The sequence below is a fragment of the Balaenoptera acutorostrata genome, chromosome 4 (assembly GCF_949987535.1).
Source record: "Balaenoptera acutorostrata chromosome 4, mBalAcu1.1, whole genome shotgun sequence".
In the NCBI taxonomy this organism is placed as follows: Eukaryota; Metazoa; Chordata; class Mammalia; order Artiodactyla; family Balaenopteridae; genus Balaenoptera; species Balaenoptera acutorostrata.
In genome coordinates this window covers 76,024,746-76,050,132 of record NC_080067.1, presented here as the reverse complement: position 1 = coordinate 76,050,132, position 25,387 = coordinate 76,024,746, and the positions used below count along the sequence as shown (strand labels likewise).

The 25,387-nt window shown below is 37.3% G+C and overlaps 1 protein-coding gene across 8 annotated transcripts in view; it reads right to left on the bottom strand.

Moving 5' to 3' along the window:
* Window positions 1-22,227, bottom strand: part of OPA1 (OPA1 mitochondrial dynamin like GTPase) — a 100,128-nt gene extending 77,901 nt beyond the window's left edge. For 2 of the 8 annotated variants that reach the window (XM_057545306.1, XM_057545309.1), the window contains exons 1-6: window positions 22,005-22,227; window positions 18,084-18,402; window positions 17,327-17,423; window positions 14,502-14,609; window positions 13,435-13,488; window positions 12,682-12,749 (exon numbers count right to left, since the gene is read on the bottom strand). In XM_057545306.1, coding sequence (XP_057401289.1) covers window positions 12,682-12,749; window positions 13,435-13,488; window positions 14,502-14,609; window positions 17,327-17,423; window positions 18,084-18,402; window positions 22,005-22,036 — 678 coding nt within the window. In that variant the 5' untranslated portion in view covers window positions 22,037-22,227. The remainder of the gene's footprint in view (window positions 1-12,681; window positions 12,750-13,434; window positions 13,489-14,501; window positions 14,610-17,326; window positions 17,424-18,083; window positions 18,403-22,004) is intronic. The other 6 variants (XM_007195173.2, XM_007195175.2, XM_007195174.2 and 3 more) reach the window with 4 other exon arrangements.
* Window positions 22,228-25,387: the final 3,160 nt, after the last annotated feature.

Genomic DNA, 25,387 nt, shown 5'->3' with positions numbered 1-25,387 from the left:
GTCAGACCAAGAAAATCAGTGATAACTCCAGAAACCAAAATATCAACTAAAAATGCTGCAAATACCTCTAGAAGTTGATAAGCTTGTTAGAAAATATTTTTTTAAATCTTGAAATTATGACTCATTCTTATGTGAATACATTTAAAATGCTATATTTTTGGGAATTCCCTGGCAGTCCAGTGGTTGGCACTTGGCGCTCTCACTGCTGGAGTTCTATCCTTGGTTGGGGAACTAAGATCCCGCAACCTGAGAGGCATGGCCAAAAAAATAAAATAAAATAAAATACTGGGTTGGCCAAAAAGTTTGTTTGGGTTTTTCTGTAAGATATGGAAAAACCCAAAAGAACTTTTTGGCCAACCCAATACTATATTTTTAACAGTATTCTAAAGGGCCCATACTTTGTTTGTTTTTATACCTAGCACACAGAATAAGGCCTGACACATTAGATGTGTTATGGCCGCATCTAGGATAGGGCTTGGCCCATGTCTGCTGCTTGAATGAATTAAATGATAACCTACTTTTACCTAAAAATGCATACAAAGTTTACAGCATAAAATCCAAATTGGGCTTCCTAAAAATTGCCTATTCTGTAAATAAGCTACACATCAACCCTACAGTCCATTTTCCCACTTATCACAATTCCCAGAACAGATTCAACAGGAATTAAGAAAAGGGGAGGAAATTAATCAAATAATGTTAATATGCTAACTCATGGAATAATTCAAAGTGTTAGATGGTAATAATCATCATTGTTATTATCATCATATTAATATTTATTTAGTTTTATCATGTGCCAAGATCTTGTGCTACAGGGCTTTACGAAATGCTCACAATAACCCTTATCAGGTAGGGTTCCCTCTATTACTGAAGAGGAAACCAGAAACTCAGAGAAGCTAAGGAACTTATCCAAGGTCACACAGCTCAGAAAATAGGAAGGAGAGAGTCTGAATACAGGCAGTGTGACTCCAAAGTCTGCACCTGATACCTGTTAGCTCTACAGTCTCACTATTTTCAAAGTGCCTTTGACCCTTCACGTTCAATTTACATTTAAATGAGGAAAATGGTAAAACTACAATATTTTGGAGGGCAAATGTAAATTACTCTTTAGAGAAGGAGTTGACAAAGTACAGTGGGCTACCTGAGTAGTCCTAGAGACCATAGGGCTTGCAAACCTAAAATATTTACCATCTGGCCTCTAAGGAAAAGCTTGCCAACCCCTGCTTTATTAGTTTTAAAAGTAACTTGGGTCCAGAAAAGAACTTCATGAAAGTGAAGACTTCTTTCCCCTTCCATTTAAAAAATATTCCTAGGGGGGATTAACCAAGATGGCGGAGTAGAAGGACGTGCTCTCACTCCCTCTTGCGAGAGCACCAGAATCACAACTGGCTGCTGGACAATCATTGACAGGAAGACCCTGGACTTCACCAAGGAGGACACCCCACGTCCAAGGACAGAGGAGAAGCCACAGTGAGACGGTAGGAGGGGCGCAATCAGAGTAAAATCAAATCCCATAACTGCTGGGTGGGTGACTCACAGACTGGCGAACACTTATACCACAGAAGTCCACCCACTGGAGTGAAGGTTCTGAGCCCCACCTCAGGCTTCCCAACCTGGGGGTCCGGCAAAGGGAGGAGGAATTCCTAGAGAATCAGACTTTGAAGTCTAGTGGGAATTGATTGCAGGACTGTGACAGGACTGGGGGAAACAGAGACCCCACTCTTGGAGGGCACACACAAAGTAATGTGTGCATCGGGACCCAGGGGAAGGAGCAGTGACCCTGGGGGAGACTGAACCAGACGTACCTGCTGGTGTTGGGGGGTCTCCTGCAGAGGCGAGTGGTGGCTCTGTTTCACCGTGGGGATAAGGACACTGGCAGCAGAGGTCCTGGGAAGTTCTCCTTGGCGTGAGCCCTCCCAGAGTCTGCCATTAACCCCACCAAAGAGCACGGGTAGGCTCCAGTGTTGGGTTGCCTCAGGCAAAACAACCAACAGGGAGGGAACCCAGCCCCACCCATCAACAGTCAAGTGGATTAAGGTTTTACTGGGCTCTGATCGCCAGAGCAACAGGGAGGGAACCCAGCCCCACCCATCAACAGTCAAGTGGATTAAGGTTTTACTGAGCTCTGACCGCCACAGCAACAGTCAGCTCTACCCACCACCAGAGCCTCCCATCAAGCCTCTTAGATAGCCTCAACCACCAGAGGGCAGACAACAGAAGCAAGAAAAACTACAATCCTGCAGCCTGTGGACCAAAAACCACAGTTACAGAAAGACAGAGAAGATGAAAAGGCAGAGGGCTATGTACCAGATGAAGGAACAAGAAAAAACCCCAGAAAAACAACTAAATGAAGTGGAGATAGGCAACCTTCCAGAAAAAGAATTCAGAATAATGATAGTGAAGATGATCCAGGACCTCGGAATAAGAATGGAGGCAAAGATTGAGAAGATGCAAGAAATGATTAACAAAGACCTAGAAGAATTAAAGAACAAACAAACAGAGATGACCAGTACAATAACTGAAATGAAAACTACACTAGAAGGAATCAATAGCAGAATAACTGAGGCAGAAGAACGGATAAGTGACCTGGAAGACAGAATGGTGGAATTCACTGCTGCGGAACAGACTAAAGAAAAAAGAATAAAAAGAAATGAAGACAGCCTAAGAGACCTCTGGGACAACATTAAACGCAACAACATTCGCATTATAGGGGTCCCAGAAGGAGAAGAGAGAGAGAAAGGACCAGAGAAAATATTTGAAGAGATTATAATCGAAAACTTCCCTAACATGGGAAAGGAAATAGCCACCCAAGTCCAGGAAGCGCAGAGAGTCCCATACAGAATAAACCCAAGGAGAAACACGCCGAGACACATAGTAATCAAAGTGGCAAAAATTAAAGACAAAGAAAAATTATTGAAAGCAGCAAGGGAAAAACGACAAATAACATACAAGGGAACCCCCATAAGGTTAACAGCTGATTTCTCAGCAGAAACCCTGCAAGCCAGAAGGGAGTGGCATGAAATACTTAAAGTGATGAAAGGGAAGAACCTACAACCAAGATTACTCTACCCAGCAAGGATCTCATTTAGATTTGATGGAGAAATCAAAAGCTTTACAGACAAGCAAAAGCTAAGAGAATTCAGCACCACCAAACCAGCTCTACAACAAATGCTAAAGGAACTTCTCTAAGTGGGAAACACAAGAGAAGAATAGGACCTACAAAAACAAACCCAAAACAATTAAGAAAATGGTCATAGGAACATACATATCGATAATTACCTTAAACGTGAATGGATTAAATGCCCCAACCAAAAGACATAGACTGGCTGAATGGATACAAAAACAAGACCCATATATATGCTGTCTACAAGAGACCCACTTCAGACCTAGGGACACATACAGACTGAAAGTGAGGGGATGGAAAAAGATATTCCATGCAAATGGAAATCAAAAGAAAGCTGGAGTAGCTATACTCATATCAGATAAAATAGACTTTAAAATAAAGAATGTTACAAGAGACAAGGAAGGACACTACATAATGATCCAGGGATCAATCCAAGAAGAAGATATAACAATTATAAATATATATGCACCCAACATAGGAGCACCTCAATACATAAGGCAACTGCTAACAGCTATAAAAGAGGAAATCGACAGTAACACAATAATACTGGGGGACTTTAACACCTCACTTACACCAATGGACAGATCATCCAAAATGAAAATAAATAAGGAAACAGAAGCTTTAAATGACACAATAGACCAGATAGATTTAATTGATATATATAGGACATTCCATCCAAGAACGGCAGATTACACGTTCTTCTCAAGTGCACACGGAACATTCTCCAGGATAGATCACATCTTGGGTCACAAATCAAGCCTCAGTAAATTTAAGAAAATTGAAATCATATCAAGCATCTTTTCTGACCACAACGCTATGAGATTAGAAATGAATTACAGGGAAAAAAACGTAAAAAAGACAAACACATGGAGGCTAAACAATACGTTACTAAATAACCAAGAGATCACTGAAGGAATCAAACAGGAAATAAAAAAATACCTAGAGACAAATGACAATGAAAACACGACGACCCAAAACCTATGGGATGCAGCAAAAGCGGTTCTAAGAGGGAAGTTTATAGCTATACAAGCCTACCTAAAGAAACAAGAAAACTCTCAAGTAAACAATCTAACCTTACACCTAAAGAAACTAGAGAAAGAAGAACAAACAAAACCCAAAGTTAGCAGAAGGAAAGAAATCATAAAGATCAGAGCAGAAATAAATGAAATAGAAACAAAGAAAACAATAGCAAAGATCAATAAAACTAAAAGTTGGTTCTTTGAGAAGATAAACAAAATTGATAAGCCATTAGCCAGACTCATCAAGAAAAAGAGGGAGAGGACTCAAATCAATAAAATCAGAAATGAAAAAGGAGAAGTTACAACAGACACCGCAGAAATACAAAACATCCTGAGACTACTACAAGCAACTTTATGCCAATAAAATGGACAACCTGGAAGAAATGGACAAATTCTTAGAAAGGTATAACCTTCCAAGACTGAATCAGGAAGAAACAGAAAATATCAACAGACCAATCACAAGTAATGAAATTGAAACTGTGATTAAAAATCTTCCAACAAACAAAAGTCCAGGACCAGATGGCTTCACAGGTGAATTCTATCAAACATTTAGAGAAGAGCTAACACCCATCCTTCTCAAACTCTTCCAAAAAATTGCAGAGGAAGGAACTCTCCCAAACTCATTCTATGAGGCCACAATCACCCTGATACCAAAACCAGACAAAGACACTACAAAAAAAGAAAATTACAGACCAATATCACTGATGAATATAGATGCAAAAATCCTCAACAAAATACTAGCAAACAGAATCCAACAACACATTAAAAGGATCATACACCACGATCAAGTGGGATTTATCCCAGGGATGCAAGGATTCTTCAATATACGCAAATCAATCAATGTGATACACCATATTAACAAATTGAAGAATAAAAACCATATGATCATCTCAATAGATGCAGAAAAAGCTTTTGACAAAATTCAACACCCATTTATGATAAAAACTCTCCAGAAAGTGGGCATAGAGGGAACCTACCTCAACATAATAAAGGCCATATATGACAAACCCACAGCAAACATCATTCTCAATGGTGAAAAACTGAAAGCATTTCCTCTAAGATCAGGAACGAGACAAGGATGTCCACTCTCACCACTATTATTCAACATAGTTCTGGAAGTCCTAGCCACGGCAATCAGAGAAGAAAAAGAAATAAAAGGAATACAAATTGGAAAAGAAGAAGTAAAACTGTCACTGTTTGCGGATGACATGATACTATACATAGAGAATCCTAAAACTGCCACCAGAAAACTGCTAGAGCTAATTAATGAATATGGTAAAGTTGCAGGTTACAAAATTAATGCACAGAAATCTCTTGCATTCCTATACACTAATGATGAAAAATCTGAAAGAGAAATTATGGAAACACTCCCATTTACCATTGCAACAAAAAGAATAAAATACCTAGGAATAAACCTACCTAGGGAGACAAAAGACCTGTATGCAGAAAACTATAAGACACTGATGAAAGAAATTAAAGATGATACCAACAGATGGAGAGATATACCATGTTCTTGGATTGGAAGAATCAACATTGTGAAAATCAGTATACTACCCAAAGCAATCTACAGATTCAATGCAATCCCTATCAAATTACCAATGGCATTTTTTACGGAGCTAGAACAAATCATCTTAAAATTTGTATGGAGATACAAAAGACCCCGAATAGCCAAAGCAGTCTTGAGGCAAAAAAATGGAGCTGGAGGAATCAGACTCCCTGACTTCAGACTATACTACAAAGCTACAGTAATCAAGACAATATGGTACTGGCACAAAAACAGAAACATAGATCAATGGAACAAGATAGAAAGCCCAGAGATTAACCCACGCACCTATGGTCAACTAATCTATGACAAAGGAGGCAAAGATATACAATGGAGAAAAGACAGTCTCTTCAATAAGTGGTGCTGGGAAAACTGGACAGCCACATGTAAAAGAATGAAATTAGAATACTCCCTAACACCATACACAAAAATAAACTCAAAATGGATTAGAGACCTAAATATAAGACTGGACACTATAAAACTCTTAGAGGAAAACATAGGAAGAACACTCTTTGACATAAATCACAGCAAGATCTTTTTCGATCCACCTCCTAGAGTAATGGAAATAAAAACAAAAATAAACAAGTGGGACCTAATGAAACTTCAAAGCTTTTGCACAGCAAAGGAAACCATAAACAAGACGAAAAGACAACCCTCAGAATGGGAGAAAATATTTGCAAATGAATCAACGGACAAAGGATTAATCTCCAAAATATATAAACAGCTCATTCAGCTCAATATCAAAGAAACAAACACCCCAATCCAAAAATGGGCAGAAGACCTAAATAGACATTTCTCCAAAGAAGACATACAGACGGCCACGAAGCACATGAAAAGATGCTCAACATCACTAATTATTAGAGAAATGCAAATCAAAACTACAATGAGGTATCACCTCACTCCTGTTAGAATGGGCATCATCAGAAAATCTACAAACAACAAATGCTGGAGAGGGTGTGGAGAAAAGGGAACCCTCTTGCACTGTTGGTGGGAATGTAAATTGATACAGCCACTATGGAGAACAATATGGAGGTTCCTTAAAAAACTAAAAATAGAATTACCATATGACCCAGCAATCCCACTACTGGGCATATACCCAGAGAAAACCGTAATTCAAAAAGACACGTGCACCCGAATGTTCATTGCAGCACTATTTACAATAGCCAGGTCATGGAAGCAACCTAAATGCCCATCAACAGACGAATGGATAAAGAAGTTGTGGTACATATATACGATGGAATATTATTCAGCCATAAAAAGGAACGAAATTGAGTCATTTGTTGAGAAGTGGATGGATCTAGAGACTGTCATACAGAGTGAAGTAAGTCAGAAAGAGAAAAACAAATATCGTATGTTAATGCATGTATGTGGAACGTAGAAAAATGGTACAGATGAGCCAGTTTGCAGGGCAGAAGTTGAGACACAGATGTAGAGAATGGACATATGGACACCAAGGGGGGAAAACTGCGATGAGGTGGGGATGGTGATGTGCTGAATTGGGCGATTGGGATTGACATGTATACACTGATGTGTATAAAACTGATGCCTAATAAGAACCTGCAGTATAAAAAAACAAACAAAACAACTAATACTAAACTTTCATTGGGTTATTTGTATGGAAATATGTTAATATAAATGTTTCAGACATTACATGAAATTTCTAAAAATCTTATATTTGTATTTGTATGGAAATATGTATGGAAATATGTTAATATAAATGTTTCAGACATTACATGAAATTTCTAAAAATCTTGTATTTGTATGGAAATATGTATGGAAATATGTTAATATAAATGTTTCAGACATTACATGAAATTTCTAAAAATCTTATATTTGTATTTGTATGGAAATATGTATGGAAATATGTTAATATAAATGTTTCAGACATTACATGAAATTTCTAAAAATCTTATATTTGTATTTGTATGGAAATATGTATGGAAATATGTTAATATAAATGTTTCAGACATTACATGAAATTTCTAAAAATCTTATATTTGTATTTGTATGGAAATATGTATGGAAATATGTTAATATAAATGTTTCAGACATTACAGGAAACGTCTAAAAATCTTATATGTTCTGGTATAATGTTATAAGTAATAATCCTAGTTATTACTTTAAAATGTATATCTCAGAAATAACTAATTTTCTTGTCAACTGCATTATTATGAACTTTCATCAAATCTTTAACCATGGTCATTTTTAAGTCTTTTGTCATTTACAGACAGTTCTGGGTGTACTCTGATGATTTTGCAAATATGTTCCTATAAAAGAGTTTCATCTTCAAGAAATTCATGGAAAAGACTCTGACAAGTACAGGTTTCTGGTAACTGACTGTACTGCTGAACTGAATGAATAAGCATTTTCAGAACTCTAATGAAAAACTGATGAACTCATAAAACTGCTAACAAAAGATCAAGATGAAAAAAAAGAAATTAATTACATGGGACTGAGTGAACTGATGAGGATGAGTATAATTTTTGTGACTTTCTGTCTGAATTAAAAAAAAAAAATCCCACAAGGACTCAGAGGAAAAGAATATACAAATCAATTTTCACTGCAAAGTAAAGGAGCTGTTACAGTGGAGGATTACTGGACTGAATGTCAATATTATGACATAGTATAAGTGTGTTTCATGTTTGGTAATTGCAATCATTGTTGCTTTTGTTGTGGTCATCCATGTACAATGCTTGGTGTCAGTCTATCTATCTCTTGTAAAAATAAAATACAGTGTGTGTGTGTGGAAAAAAAAAAAAATATTCCTAGGCACTAAACTACTTTTCAAAGTTTGAATAATTCTGCTATTTCATTAGCTAAAAAGATCTATTTTCCTATTTTCCTCCCTCCCAGTAATATATAATTCAGCTCAATATATTTACAGCCAACTAAAATATGTTTATTATTGGATATCAGAAAGAAGTATGTCTTTCTACTTGAATTATTTAATTTGCTCCAATTGAGAAATATCGTATCCTATTTTACTATTTGGACAATTTCTAAAAATAATAATTTTAAGAGATGAACAAATCAGTCTATTACCAATAGTTTTTATCGATATTACAATTTCTACCAAATCCCCTTTGTTCTAAATTATTACCTAAAAACAGTGTTATGTACACAGTATATATTTAATGTTTTTTAAATGACATAAAAATGCAATATGCTTATTATTAAGGAATAAAACAAGTATCTAACCAAGTATAGTTGCCAATTGTTAGCTGCTCAGGAAACCTAAGTTTCCTGAATCTGCAGCTATTTCATGGTGCTGGTTGTGAGAATTTCATTTTGCCACAGTTTACATTATTTGTTGCATGAGGAATCCCAGAAATGTAAGTCCTACTTAAGCAACACTGCTTTGTTACAACTCAGAATTCCGAGTATAAGTGCTACCTTCACATTCTTGCTCTCCTCAACAGTTGTCAAATATTGAAGGCCAGGAGAAATTCAAAGGTAATCAGAGCAAAAAGATACATTACATAAAATCTTTGGGCCCACTCTTGTTAGCATTAATCAAATTTGCTTACTTTAAATTAGACCTTTACTGAGTTAACTCAACGGACAAATTGTGTTAAGAGTTCAGCATTATCCTAGGTGCTCTGAGAACAGAGATTTTGTGATAGAAATAGCCTATTAAACAGTAAGAATGAAAGCCAAAGTAAATACTGTTTCATCTGTCAAATGTTTTAAATTGTTAAGAGAATAATTATTGGGACTAAAATGGTTATGGAAGGCGTCACAAAGGTGACAACTGAACTGGGCTTTCAGGATGAGTGGAAATTAGGCAGAGAAAAGGGAAGAGAGATATTTCAGAGGGTAGGTATAAAATAAGTAAAGCCACACAAATAAGAATTACAGTAACATGGAAAGGAAGAGCATTACTATTTAATGATTATTTTTAAAGGGTAACAATACTTTTTATGATTTGGACTTCAAATATTTTCTATAAATTATAAATGGGCTTGTAACCTTCAGAATGACCATATTCCTTACTTCTATGAGAAGTTTATGAGCAATCAGAAACATGATAGAACAAAAGCACAGATAATGTCTCATTTAGCAAATTAACTTTCACTAGAACACAACAATGTTACTGAATCTAAAAAAAGGAGATACACTAAGTGGTCCTGTCACCTATATATACTATGACCGACATACAGAAATCTACTGACTTACAAACCAGGTGAGTCCATTAATTCACTAAAAAAGGCTTGCCACTCCAATTCCGAATTTGTCTTCAGGTAGTTCTAAAGGTCTCCAGGTCTCAAGAATATTATTCAGGTCACACTAAGGGCTCTTTCTAATATTTTTCTATAGTGAACACAAGTTTAAAAATTTTTGATTAACTAAAAGCATTTACTAAAATGTGGTTTCAGTATTTTTCCCTTTTTTATTTATCAAAAATACGTACAAGAACTTTTGATAAACATTAACTACTGTCCACAAACTGAACGGATATAAATCCAGGCAAAATCAAAGAAACTTGATGTTTAGTTAGCCTGTGTAGCATTATGTGGGAATACATGCTTTTTGAAGACCTCAATCACAACTTTCCAGAACACCTAAAAGTCTAGTGACCCCAGACTGTGAACCACAGGTAATCTGTCTATTGTGTGGTTCATTCTGCCTGACTCAAGTCAATCTGGCATCTGTGTTCCTGCAACTCCCTGTCACTTTCACTTCAGTTGACTTAGAAAGGTTCCTAATTGTCCCTCTACTTGCCAGCACTTTTCCAGATGTGTTCTCTTATTAGAAAGAACAAGTTTTTCTTTTTACTTCTAGTCAAAATGTTTTTAATTTATTACCACATAAAAAAAATCTGATTCACATTTACTTTTACATTTCTAATAGAAGTCTAGCCAGAAACTTTGGTATAAACCCAACAATCATTAAGCTAAGGCATGAGCACCATTTTAAATCTTGGGGCTCTCAGACACCAGACTGAACCAATCAAAAAGGTATCACCTGAACTCTGGATGCCATCCTACCACCTCTGATTATTGCCCAAATTTTCAAATTTGATGCTTTAGAATAATTTCAAAAAGGCTTCTGCTAAGGTCTCCCTTTCCATGCTTACATTCAACCATCAACTTACAGACAAGTCTCTTACAATCAGTTTATCTGCGTCTTGTCTGAGTAGTTCATTATTTTCAAATATCACAGGTAACAGTCAAGCCTTGAAAACATAATGCTGCATATTAATAAAATTTAAAACCACTAGTTGAGGTTGAAAATACTTTTTCTGTATAGTAAACATTTATACTAGCATTTAATACTATCTGATTTAACCTATAATGAAAATGGCTTAATTTATGACAAATAGTTGTAAATAACTGGTGCGTTTTTAATGGGCAAGATAATCACCATCAATTATGGAAAAGTTAAGAATAGTCTACAACAGCACTTATCTTCAAGCAAAGTAAATTATAAAATAAAGCAATAAATTTGCTCTCATGTCTACTGTATAAAATAAAATCTGTAAATATAAATAAATTCCCAGAGATCGGTTCTCTTGTTTCTTCTATACTGCAGACCTCTTGATCATTTATCAGTTACTACCCATTTATCACCTTAGCAGGATTTTAAGGGAATTATCTGTCAGGTCCTAAACAGGATTCTCATTTACCAAAACAATCCTAGGCCATATCAGAAAAGAAGAGAGATGCAAGCCTCCCCTAACCGATCTAGGCAACAAGAAATCCTGTCGCTCAAAAACCATACCACCATACTTGTAACAGGGGTTCCTTCTCCCCAGTTAGATTAGCTTTTCTCTGCACATTAAGTCTATCTGCATTAAGGGCCAAGGGCTTGGCTCAAAATAAGCTGTGCATCATAGGCTAATTTCTATTCAAATTTTTCTTCCCAGTAGCATGTATAGTCAAGGGTATCTCTTGGTTAAAATAATGCCAGTTGAAAAGGTTATCAAAAATGATCAAGTTAAAAGGCAAACACACACACACGTATACACACACATTTTGAAAAATGTTTTCTTCAAAAGATCAAGTTAAAAGACAAAAGAAAAAAAATCTTTTGAAATATAATTAAAACTTGGAATATCATGTAAAAAGCTCAAAGTTGAAGGACAGGAAACAAGATGGAAATCTACACATAGGAATTACTTTCTTCCTGCTTCCCCAAAAAACATAAAATTATTTACCTCAATGATTTAAAACCATAATAACCTTCATCATTTAATTTTTAAATGTTCATGGAGTATTTTTTCCAGATATTTATTTATCTAGGTTATTATTAAAAAAAAAAAAAACTTCCAAGGAATCAGTTATCTTACTAATTTCAAAAGATGAAAAAAGTGAAGAGTAAGACAATATCAGGTTAACATATGAATATAAATACACAACAATGCATGTTATTCTACATCAGCAATTCTCCTAAAAGTTTCATATGGGTTTTAATGCATGAATTGAAATTAACATATCCTAAATAACCCCATACATAATTCTGTTGACTATCAATGTAACAGAAGTCTATTTATCCCTTAGTAACAAACTTGCTACTCCCTTAATATTTCCCCTAACTGTATATCATGAAACATTAGTCCCTAAAAGGTATTCATGGAAAAAGGGTTTTGTTGCTAAATAAATCTGGAAAACCCTGCACACTTTGACTTCTCTTAGAGATTCACAATGCACATGCATATATTAAGGTCTGAGAAATCCTAGGGAAAAGAAAAGAAGCCTGTTTGTTTTATTTATACCAGCTTTCCCCCACACATATTTAACAACAAAACCCTTTGTTGGGGACAACCCTGGAAACTAATATTTCACAGACATATTTGAGGGAAACTAGCTTCTCCAATTATATTTCCAGAACTGCTGAATAATACCTTGCATTTTGTACCAAGAATAATAACAATACCTCCACTGGATGCTTTTATGTTTGCTTCTCGGATGTTACCATTTTCAGATCTTCCAGGGTAGGTAAAAACTTTTAAAAATCTTTCAAGACTATCTATGTGAAGAATGCTCCTTTATACGTACCTTTCTATAACGCTTGTCACTTTCAGACCCGGGATCTGTCGCTCTAAATGCTGTTTCTCCAGGTGAACCTTAAAGATAAATATGCAGTCCTTTAAATTCTCCAGTGAAGTCAATAGCCTAAACTAAATTCCAAATTATGTTTAGTCGGTTGAAAGATAAAAGGATTTTTAGAGCAAAAATCACTTTTTGGAAAGCTATTCTTATTTTAAGGAATGCAGTGGTAACCTAAGAAAAAAATTTTCAAAACCATTATAGGACATGTTTAACAGATTTTTTAAAATATCACTGAAAATTACAATAAAAAATAAGGCTATCTTTGATAAGGATTATTTTACATGAGAGTACTTACAGTTCAGCCATACACTACTGCCATTACAGACCGTATACAGTAAAAAAAATTAAATTAAAAATGTCAACTGTGACAGGACAGATGAGACAAACTAAAATGACTTTCGTTTCAATTATCAGAAACAATCAGATCAGGTTCAAGAAAATATTTTGGTTAAGCACTTTCTTTTTAATAGCTTTAATCTTATAATATAGACACACATATTTAGGAATTTTAGTTTTACCACAAAAAAATTATTTTATTATTTCCACCTAAAGGATAATGAATTTGCCCAATATAATTCTGACATTTTAAAATTCAGCATAAGCAATATTATAAATTTGGTCTGCAATTTTATTTGCAGCTAGTTTATTAGATGCATTTAAAAGGCATGTTAAGATCAGCAAAAATATCTGTTTACACACCTAACAAGAGAAGTAGGTCAGAAGCTTCTATGACTTCACTAACCAATTTGTGACCTGTGAAAAATCAGCAAAGGGGGAAATAGAAATGTAAAATTTAACAATGAGCAAACAAAGATGTCTGAGACCTCAGATTTATATCATGATAGGGCAGAATTGGGCAAATACACCAGGACTAACCTTAGTAAATTCTACTCATTATGGTCCGTTATAATTAAATTTGTTTTAAAATCACCAAATCGGCTCTAAGCAATTATGAACAGCAAACACATAGGAAGTATCATCTACTTGTCAAGAACAAGTGATTTATTTTTCCCTCACTGACTAAAGCCAAGCATGTTTAAGTTCTTGCAAATTTTCATTTTGTTGGGCTAAACAAAAATTAAAACCACGGGGACTTCCCTGCTGGTCCAGTGGTTAAGACTCCGTGCTTCCACTGCAGGGGGCACAGGTTCGACCCCTGGTCAGGGAACTAAGATCCCGTGTGCCGCATGGCGCGGCCAAAAAATAAAAATAAATTAAAAAACTAGTAAAACCACAGAGCAACAAAACTGTGTTTATCCTTTTATCAAAAACCTGGCTTTTATTTGTACTAAATATCTTCATTTAAAAGATGGAAATAGGGACTTCCCTGGTGGTGCAGTGGCTGAGAATCCGCCTACCAATGCAGGGGACACAGGTTCAAGCCCTGATCCGGGAAGATCCCACGTGCCGCAGAGCAACCAAGCCCGTGAGCCACAACTACTGAGCCCACGTGCCACAACTACTGAAGCCCGCGTGCCTAGAGCCTGTGCTCCGCAACAAAAGAAGCCACTGCAATGAAAAGCCCGCATGCTGCCAGGAAGAGTAGCCCCCACTCGCCGCAACTAGAGGAAGCCCGCGTGCAGCAATGAAGACCCAACACAGCCAAAAATAAATAAACAAAATAAATAATTTATTTTTTAAAATGTTAATTTAAAATAATAAATAAATAAATAAAAGATGGAAATAAACAAATGAATACATTTTAAGTATTTTTCCTCTGTGTTTCCCGACATTTTAAACGAGATCAAACACATGTCCTTCCTTACCTGTGGTGAAAAAGTCCTTCAATAAGCTGAGGCTTTCAACAATCTTGTCAAAGTCGGGTGCCAATTTTGCAAGGTCCTCTGAATCAGGAAGGGCTTTTCTAATTTTCTCTGGAGAAGAGAAAAGAAATAGTCTCAAAATAAGAATTTGACTATTGAAACATTCATACAATTTAAATAATCATATATAAACTTAAGTTTAAATATTTTTTCCATTTTTCTCCCTATTCCAACTACAACTGCTACGTATATCTGAAACAATGTGTTATTCTGATGATCTTCTACAAGCCATGAAAATTTTTAAAAAAGACTCACCAAACATATGGTTTAGAGGGTTAACTTTGATTTATAAGTTAAATGCCTTGAGACAGAAGCACCGTATAAATGTTAACACTGGATTGGAATCAGAAGTATTTTTTGGGAGGAAGTCACAGCAGAAAGGCAATGAATCAAAGAAAAAAGAAAAAATATCTTTTGTAGCACCTGACCTGAATTCAAAAAAAAGTGATAAAATCCCAGTTCAAGTTTAAGAACAGAATTCCATTACTTTTCTCTCTCCTTTTGTATTCCCTAGGAAGACTTACACTTGTTACCACTTCAAAAAATCTGTCTCTGAACCCAAGACAAGCCATTACTTTATTATTGCTAGCTTTATTTACAAAGTGATCAAGTATTTATTTTTGTTTACAAATACTCAACAATTTTGTCAAAGTTTGGTACAACTTTACAGTGTCTTCTGAATTAGGAAGGGCTTTTCTAATTTTCTCTGGAGAAGATAAAACACAAAGTTTCTCAAAATAAGAATATGTATTAGGTCTTATTCTAAGTGCTATAAAAGCATTAACTTGTTTAATCTTCATGTCAATGCTACAAAACAGTTCTCATCAACCCCATTTTACAGACAAGGAATGAGGCACAGAGGTTAAGTAACAGGACCTGCACATACAGCAAAGTGGGGGAGTCAGGTTTAAGCCTAGACAGTCTAGCTTCAGAACCCAGGCTTGCAGTCACTACAGAGTGGGACTAGTGAATGCATAACATTAAAAGCTCTTCTCATAAACGTTAGAAAAATAATTTGAAGGAGTGCTTTTCCTGTAAATATCTTTGTCAATGTAACAATTTTATCTTTAAGACAGTGCTGTGAATAGTGCATGCAGAGATTAAATCCACCCCTGTATACACCTAAGCTAAAGTCTAAAAAATGTCTACACAAAGTCTTAAAAAAGAGACCTGAGGAAAATAATTTCATCAGAAAAAATCTTTTTCTAAAGATCACCATGAGTTACTGGCAATCATAACTACCAAATATACTTTTTTTCTCATCTATTATTTGAAAAAGGGAACAATGAAAGACTAACAGGAGAAATTACTCTGGACACTAGCAGGCTTTTAAGAAACCTGGTTACAAAAAGTAGAGGTAACCAAGGTACTCAATCAAAGGGAGCTAGTTAGGTGAAGTACAGTGCATCTGTTCTGGGTAACATCATACAACACTGAAAATGATATTCAAGAAGGCTGCTCAGTAGAGTAGAAAATGCTGACCAATGTGTTAGGTAGCAAAAGACAAGACAGCAAAGTGTATGTTCACTATGACTATATAATTCTTAAAAAGGAAAGTAAAATATTAACCACATACACAAAATAGGTACAATTAAAAGAAACTGATCCTTAAGGATCGTGGCAGCTGTGTTAAACTGATGAACTAGTGGATAATTTTTTTTCTTACCTATTTTTTTTCTGCTATTCTATTACTTTTATCATTAAAATAAGACTGCTACAACAGGCCATCATCAAAAAATCTACAAACATGGTGGTGTGATGAATTGGGAGATTGGGATTGACATATATACACTAATGCGTATAAAATGGATAACTAATAAGAACCTGCTGTATAAAAAAAAAATCTACAAACAATAAATGTTGGAGAGGGTGTGGAGAAAAGGGAACCCTCTTGCACTGTTGGTGGGAATGTAAATTGATACAGCCACTATGGAGAACAGTATAGAGGTTCCTTAAAAAACTAAAAATAGAATTACCATATGACCCAGCAATCCCACTTATGTGCATATACCCTGAGAAAACCATAATTCAAAAAGAGTCATGTACCACAATGTTCATTGCAGCACTATTTACAATAGCCAGGACATGGAAGCAACCTAAGTGTCCATCGACAGATGAATGGATAAAGAAGATGTGGCACATATATACAATGGAATATTACTCAGCCATAAAAAGAAATGAAACTAGTTATTTGTAGCGAGGTGGATGGACCTAGAGTCTGTCATACACAGTGAAGTAAGTCAGAAAGCGAAAAACAAATACCGTATGCTAATACATATATATGGAATCTAAAAAAAAAAAAAGCTTCTAATGAACCTAGGGGCAGGACAGGAATAAAGACGCAGATGTAGAGAATGGACTTGAGGACATGGGGAGGGGGAAGGGTAAGCTGGGACGAAGTGAGAGAGTAGTACTAACATATATACACTACCAAATGTAAAATAGATAGCTAGTGGGAAGCAGCCGCATAGCACAGGGAGATCAGCTCGCTGCTTTGTGACCACCTAGAGGGGTGGGATAGGGAGGGTGGGAGGGAGACTTAAGACGGAGGAGATATGGGGATATATGTATACGTACACAGGATTCACTTTGTTATACAGCAGAAACTAACAGATCATTGTAAAGCAATTATACTCCAATAAAGATGTCAAAAAAAAAAAAAAACAACTGCTACAACCTTAAACTTAGAGTTAAGGAGCTATCTCAATACAACTATTTCTCTTTCCTAAAGATACAACCAAGAAAAGTAGTTTAATGTTGATACAAACCCAAATCGATATACTCATCAATCTCCCATACAATGTCGGGCACAATCCATTTATAGTCACTAAGGTCAGGTATCATGTCTTTCCACTGATCAAAAGTCTAAAAGATAAGAAAGTATGCCAATCAAATGATCTGAATGCCATATAAAAGATAAAAAAAACTATTTAAATTTATTTTGTTAAAACATGCTAAGCTACTAAGAGCAATGTATTATGTTCAAAATTTTTAGAAACAAAGTGGCCTCTGCTCTTCTAAAAATAAATTAGCAGACAAGCATGTAAAACATGTAAATGTTCCTTTACTAAATACAGAAAATGGAAAAATTCCAAATGTACTCCTATTTCAAATGGGTTTCATGATTTGGCTTTAAACAACACTGAGGAATACAAGGAAGACAGACCAGGGATCAGGATACCCCACCTTTGGTCCCAGAGCTGCTACGAAGTAGTTGCATGAGCATGCCACTTACTTCCCTGCCTGTGCTACTAAATGGCAAAGCTGAAAATCAAACCTAAGTGTTCTTACTCCCAGACCAGTGCTCCTTCCATTAGGCCATTTTCATCTCTTATAATAACTAAGATTCAGAGAGCGTTTTCCTATTAGCACCATTAAAACAATTTAGCACATAATAGAGGCACACAATAAATGTTTAAACATCTAATTACATTCTACTGCACTAAAGAAAAATGACATATGCTAAGAAACCTTAAAACAATCATGCTGGAATAACTGGAAAAGCAGTAGGAAAGTTAAACTCACCTTTTTGGCGGTATAGCCACCCCCAACAGCAGATCCGAGTATGAGATACCGAAGTTTTAAGAGTCTTGCAGCTAATCTCGCTGGCCAAAAATTTCTGCGGGGCTGGTAACCATATTTAATTGGAGAAAGTTTCAGTTTACGTAAAGGAAGGTTAGTTAGAGAGGAGAACTGCTGAAATGAGGTCCTGAAGTGGGGTCTTTGAAGCTTTAAGATAGGATGATGCGAATGATAAATACTTCGTGAAACCAGATGCAGTTTTTGTAGTGGTAAGCTTCCTTTTGTTCCAGAGCTGTGTTTCACTAAGGACTGGCAGACCTCACTGAAAGAAAAATAGGTGTGGGAGAAAGATCAGATGGGGAAACAATGCAAAGGAAACGATATAAAAGAGCAATATGCAAAAGGGAAAACACACAGGCACACATGACCAATCACACTGTGCCTTACGATAGCCCACAGTTACTAACCGTTTACTGTGTGCCAGGCACTCCTGCAGCAGGAACTAACTCATTGGATCCTGCTGATAATCCTATGATAAAAGTACTAGTATCGTCCCCATTTTACCAACGAGGAAAAGGCGGACAGACATAAGTAAGTTGCTGAAGTCCGCACTGACATAAGGAGTAAAGGAGGGATTCAAACCTAGGCAGTGGGACTCCAGAGCCTGTCCCCTAATTTACTATATGTGGGCTATGATCCTGGTCCAAGAAATCAAAACTGAAAACAAAAAAGGTAGAGACTTATTTTATTAACTACTGACAGCTATTTGCTGTCAGTAAAGCTGAAAACAAAATATCTTTGTATAGTGACATATCCGAACTAAACTCATCATGGTAATCATTTTGAAATGGTACAGAAATACCAAATCACCATGTTGTATAACAGGAACTAACACAGTGTTGTAGGTCAATTATACTTCACAAACAAACAAACAAATAAACACACATAGAAAAAAGATCAGATTTGTGGTTACCAGAGGAAGGGGGTGGCAGAAGGGGGAATTGAATGAAGGCAGTCAAAAGGTACAAATTTAGAGTTCTAAGAGAAATAAATACTAAGACTGTAATGTACAACATGAGAAATACAATTAACAGGCTGTATGTTATATATGAAAGTTGTTAAGACAGTAAATCCTAAGAATTCTCATCATAAAAAATATTTTTTTCTATTTCTTTAATTTTGTATCTATATGAGACGATGGCTGTTCACTAAACTTACTGTGGTCATCATTTCATGATGTATATAAGTCAAATCACTATGCTGTATGCCTTAAACCTATACAGTGCTGTATGTCAATTATACCTCAATAAAACTGGAAAAAAAGATGTGCTGTAATAGCAAAAAATGTTACCACTTAAATAGCTAACATTAAGAACATAAATTTATAAACTATGATACATAAACAAAAGAGAATACTGTGTATAGCCATTAAAGTGATAAATACGAAGACCATGTAGATGTACGAAGATTTCATGTAATGTTAGGCTAAAATGGTGGTATGAAAATAAATGTGAATTATGGATGCACCTATACAAAAAAAGGCGTGTAAACTTTTACTTTTAAGCACAAAAGTTCCAGTAGCTTATAACATCTATTCTTTGCCCTCTCATCTATGTTTCACAATCCTGAGACGGTCCAGGAATGGAAATTAAGGAAAAATTATTAACACCTCATGTACCTGGCTCCCCAGAAAAATAAAGAAAGAAAGGGGGGGGGGGGAAACACCCCAAAGAGAAAAAAATCTAAATGCACATGTTACTATCTGAGCTCTTTCCTCCTGTCCTTCCTGGCAGAGAATGAAAGTCTCCTACCAACAAACATACGCCTGATTATCTTATTCAACACACAGTCATAGTGCTTACTATGGGCCAGGCCCCATACTAAAGAATAAATTTGTAATTCATTTAATTACACGGGAGTAGAAATATCTTAAGGAATAGGAATCAAGGAACATTGAAATAATGTTGTGACGAAGGACAGTGAGGGGAAAGGGGTATTTAACTGCCAGGCATTATGTCAAATGTTTACACAAATGCTACTGTTAACTCTCAGAAAAACCCAGTAAGGTAAGTATCCTTATTTTACCAACTTGCTTTTTTTAACTGTGTCTTGCCTAAGGTAGAATGAATAGTGAATGGTGGAAAAGGAATTTGAATATATACTTCTATATTAGGCCAAACTAAAAATCAAATGTGATGCAAAACAAGGCTCCCCGACCCCAACCCCAGAAATCATCTATTCACACTCATCCATCATCTGCTTTTAACCTATGTACTGTTTCCTAGCATGTTATTATTTTTTCAACAATTTTATGCAAATATTTATTGCACCTAAATAAATGTTGGTCATTGGTTTTCTGACATGTCTATGAGCACATATTTAGATATATATGTCAAAGAATGTTTATTTATTAAAGAGTAAGAATTTAAATGTACTCCATAACATGCATAGGAGCTACATCAAAAGACAAACTCCAGAACTTGGGGCATCTCACCGTCCGCATCTCTACTTCTGCAGGCAGCTAAACTGTGCTATCAACATAAGACATTTTAAGCTATGACTACAGAGTCAATAGTAACTTTAGAAACAATTTAGCTGACAGCATCCAATTGAATAAACAATTATCAGTTGATAATTAGTCGATTGGAAACTCAATTTTTAAAGTTTTTCCTACATATCTTAATTGTTCCAACAAAGTACACTATTTTCTGCAAAGTCTTTTCTTATTTAAAGAAAATTAGATATATTTCCCCAGTAAATACTGAGTAGAAATAAAAGGTTGTAAATAACTTAGTTCAGTACCAAGGGCTGGGGATTTACTCAGAAATTAAAATTCCATGACATTAGAAGTAACTTATTCAATTATTCTAATGGACTGAAACTTCAACTATTGTATGCCATTCAGTTCTAAATTTAGACTCAAATTAACCTTCATAAAACAAATGGATCCCATCACTTATAAACACTATAAATTACACCACTTAAAACATTCCGAAAAAAATTCAAGACAGGTGTTTAGAGACTGAGTTAATTCAGGAAAACCAAGTTTTTCCAACCTTGCTTGATGTATGTTACTTCTCATCAAATGCCTGCAACAATGAGTTAAACCTGAAGATATCTAAGGATACTAGAACACAGCTACGTGTAAAGATTAAAGTCAAATTTAATTTCATTAAAATGCACATAGTAACCCATAGAAATGTAAATACTTCTATGATTTTCGGTTTAGGATTAACACAGACCAGGGCAACAATAACACAGTGATTAGAAAGGTGGTGCTACATTCACCACCTCACATCCAAAAAGCAAGTCTCCCTTCCTAAACACTGAAAAAAGCTGCTATTAAGAGAATATCTCTAATCACCATCTCTGATCACCATCTCTGACACTACATGTATGCGTCACCGCTCCAGATCTGACTCCAAATCATGTTCACTCAGCGTACTAAGGAAAGAGGCAGAGTCCCCTTCACCCCGAGAGAAGAGCTCAGGTACCTGCAAAAGCAATGTAAGCTGGCGTGCAGGTAGAAGAAAAAGACAGTGAGAATTAAGAGACGCGGCAAGGGTGACACATGGTTAGAGTCATAGAGCCCGGACAGAAGAAGCCACCAGAGACAGAGATAACAGCGAGGATAGAAGGGTGAAAGGGGCAGGCACAAAAGGACATAGAAAAGGCCAAGACTGAAAAGCGCCCAGAATCTTCCGAGGGGCATAGGAACACGGACAGGGGCCAGTACGGGGGCCAGCACCTAGGTAAGCCTAGTCAGGGCTCTTGTCACTCCGGGTCCTCAAAAATATCCCGGAATCCTCCAACTGCTCTCTGCTTGGCCTGAGAGTTACCTGCACATTCTGGATGTAGTGATGGGACAACCTCGTTTTCTGGAGGCCCCAGAAATAACGGGGCCAGTTCGGAGCCCGCACTTACCAGGCCACGGCAGCCCGGCGTAGTCGCCACATCCCGCCGGCGAGGAGGTCACACAGGCGCCGAGGCGGCCAGGGGGGAGCTCCGGTGTCAGCCCCAGTCCGGCTCCTACTCCAGGAATGACCCAAGAAGAGGCCCTCGGCAACAAGGGCACAGAGCACCCACTACGGACCTCCCAATGGCGAATGGACTTCCGTGAGAGCCTGCTCGGCACCCGTACTCGGTCCGTCCGGCAAACCTCCACCCCCCGCCCCTTCCTAGGAGGGCAGCACAAACGGTCCGGGAGAGGACTCACGCATGCGCTCAAAGCCTCTGTAGAAACCACAGTATTTTCCCCTCCCCTCCCCTCTCCCCACCCCGCCCCGCCCCGCCCCGCCCCCCCGCCCCTCCCTTTTTGTTTCCAGAGTGGCACGGTGAACTCGTGCCTCTCTGGTTAAAGACTTGGGGAGGAGAGGGGTCGAGGCGTGGGGCCAGGGGCTGAAGGGCGAGAAATACGGAGTGATAAATTCTTACTGGGTGGCTACCATTTAGAAAATTTGGTATTGCAGGAGCATAGAGGAGCCTAGGGAATACAAAATGAATACAGTACACGGATAGAGTAATAGAATAGAGTAATGAAAACCCACGGCTGCCCCTTTGCCCTTCTCCTTTGTTTGGCCTCTTTGTTTACGACGTACTTTCATATCCTTAGAGCAATCTCCGGAGGCTGGAGAAGTACTGGACAAGTTAAATGCTTTAGAATCTCTGAAGGTCAGATCTAAGAGGGGTCATGAATTAGGAGACCTAAGAGCTTGGTACAAGCTTGTGCAGTTTATAAAGGCGTCAAAAATGATTTTGTTCATTTACTCCTTAACCGGCTTTCATCTGGCTTTTAATCACACTAATTTGTTGAAATTGCTGTTGTCAAAGCCTCCAACAACTCCATATTGCCAGTGGTCACTGGACCGCTCCGCGTTCAGCTCAGAATATTGGATCTCAGCACACTCCTTAATCGGCTTCCCTCTCCTGGCTTTCAGGACATCACATTCACCTTTTCTCAAGGACCTGCTACTCCCCAGTCTCCTTTGCCATTTCCTCCTGCCAGCCTCTCAACGTAGGATCTCTTGAGATCCTGGACCCCTTCTCTTCTCTGTCTTCATTATCTAAGTAGTCTAAGTCAGTTCTATGACTTTAAATACCCTTTTCCCATTCCAACTCTTATCATTTTATGTTTTATGTGGAAACGGCCCCATACAAGGGATGTGACCTGTGGAAGGTAGTGAAGTCAATTAGTGGCCCAATATCAGAGAGCCGGGTATGCCACCTTCATTTTAAGAACTCCACCCCTGGCACATGCTACACACAAAATTCCTTTCCCCGTAATCATCAGACTCATAAGTCAGTGTGCATCCATTCACAGTAACACCAAATATAGACCCAGCCTATGGTAGTAAACTTCCCAAATGAAGGACTCTGGGATTTTCTTTATTATATTTAGTGTGGTGACTGTTTTAATGGCAAGTACAAATGCGAACTTGCTATACTGATCTGTACAAAATGTAGGTTTCCCAGGATTGTAGATTTATGCAAAAATTCCTTTGTTACTGTTAATTCCAGTTGTTTTATGGGAAAAAAAGTGGAAACCAAATAATGGCAACTCCTTTCATATATGGGTTATCTTTACATCTTACAAAGTCCTTGTTTTGTGATTCTATTTCTAGGCATTTAGCCTACTGAATCTGTTCTCCGAAAAACTGGGTTCTCCTCTTGGTGCGTGTCAAGCCAAAAGACACAACTAAGCCAAAGTTCAGAAGAAAGGATTTATTCCCTGCAGCAAGTGAAGAGAAAACTGGGAATCTCCCAAAGCAGTGATTCCTCCAACAGCAAAATTTGGGAAGTTGTAAGCTAAGGGAACGTGCATGTTCATGAAGGGGTTGGGCAGTCAACAGAGTCCAAGCTTGAGTTGATTGGAGTCACACAGGTCAGAAAAGGTCAACATCATCATCCCTTAGGTGCCAGTTGATCTGGTGGTTGAGGCTTCAGGCTAATCTTTACTAGTGAAACAGAACTGGGAGTCTTTACAACTGATGCATTCTCTTTGCTACTGTTGCTTCTCTTGCCTGATAACAGTTGTTTGTTTCTGCATTCTTTTGTTCCCTTAAGATCGTTAATTACTGAGACCTGAGGGGAAGCATTGTGGCCAGGCTGAGATCACACAATGGCTTTGGCCCAAAATGCCTTCTCTAATGCCATGAAAGCCATACATAGTTTTCTTTCTCCAGGCCCTCTACTTCATCTGCTTACAAGTCATGCAAAGATGTATACATGCTGTTTCTTTCTGCATTGTATGAAATAGCAAAAGATCGGAATCAACATCATTAAAAGATAAACTGACTCAATAAAAATTTTAAGGGTTTACTTGATCAAAAATTATTCAAATCAAGCAGTGCCCAGCTGTAACAGGGAAGAGCCAATTTTGACTCCATGCTGGATCTGTTTCTTTGACTTTAACCTTTGCTTTTCATTGCCTTTGTTATTATAATCATACATGATGGCCTGCCTCAGGGAACCCTGCCCCTCTGCCTGAATGTTAAACTAAAGTGCCTTTCTTTGTTCAGCTCACAGGGAGACAATCTGACCCTGCCCACCTGTGAATGGCTGCAGAAAGAAGAAATTAACATATCCCCTCCTCAATGCAGGCCATGGGAGATGTTTTGCAAGACTCATGGCCCTCTTTACTTTACTTCCTCACCGCCTCTCCCTCTCTGATTCTATAAAAGAGACTGGCATCCAGACCCCGATAAGATGGTTTATGGGGACCCTAGTCCGCCATCTTCTCAGCCTGCCAGATTTCCGAATAAAGTCGTTATTCCTTGCCTCAACACCTCGTCTCCCAATTTATTGGCCTGTCGTGTGGCGAGCAGAGTGAGATTGGATTCGGTAACAAAGCTAGAATTGGTTAGAAGTGATCCATCCATTGACACTTTTATGGAGAAGACACAGAAGTGAAGAAAGGAAATTATTTGGTTGGCTGTACTTTAAGTGGTTACCTTATTTGGGAAAGCCTAGTTGGCTGTTTCTGATTGGTTGTTTTAGATTTTGATTTCTTAACCTTGAGGCTTAGGTTTTGTTTTGCTTAGTAGGCTGCTATAGGGGAACAAAATTTGCCACCACAAAATGTATCTCTTTGGCATGAGGTTAATTTAAGTGGATTATTTTTAAGAAACAGAAGACTCAGGAGTCTTTCTTTTTTACCTCCCCCTTAGCTGCCTAAGGAATTTAGACAGCGGGCCTGTTGTAGGAACAGAGCTATCACCAGAGATATCTGTAAAAGATATGAACTAAGTGCAGTGGGGGAAACTCTTAGTGATCAGAATCCAGTCTCCATCCAATTGTCTCTGAATGGC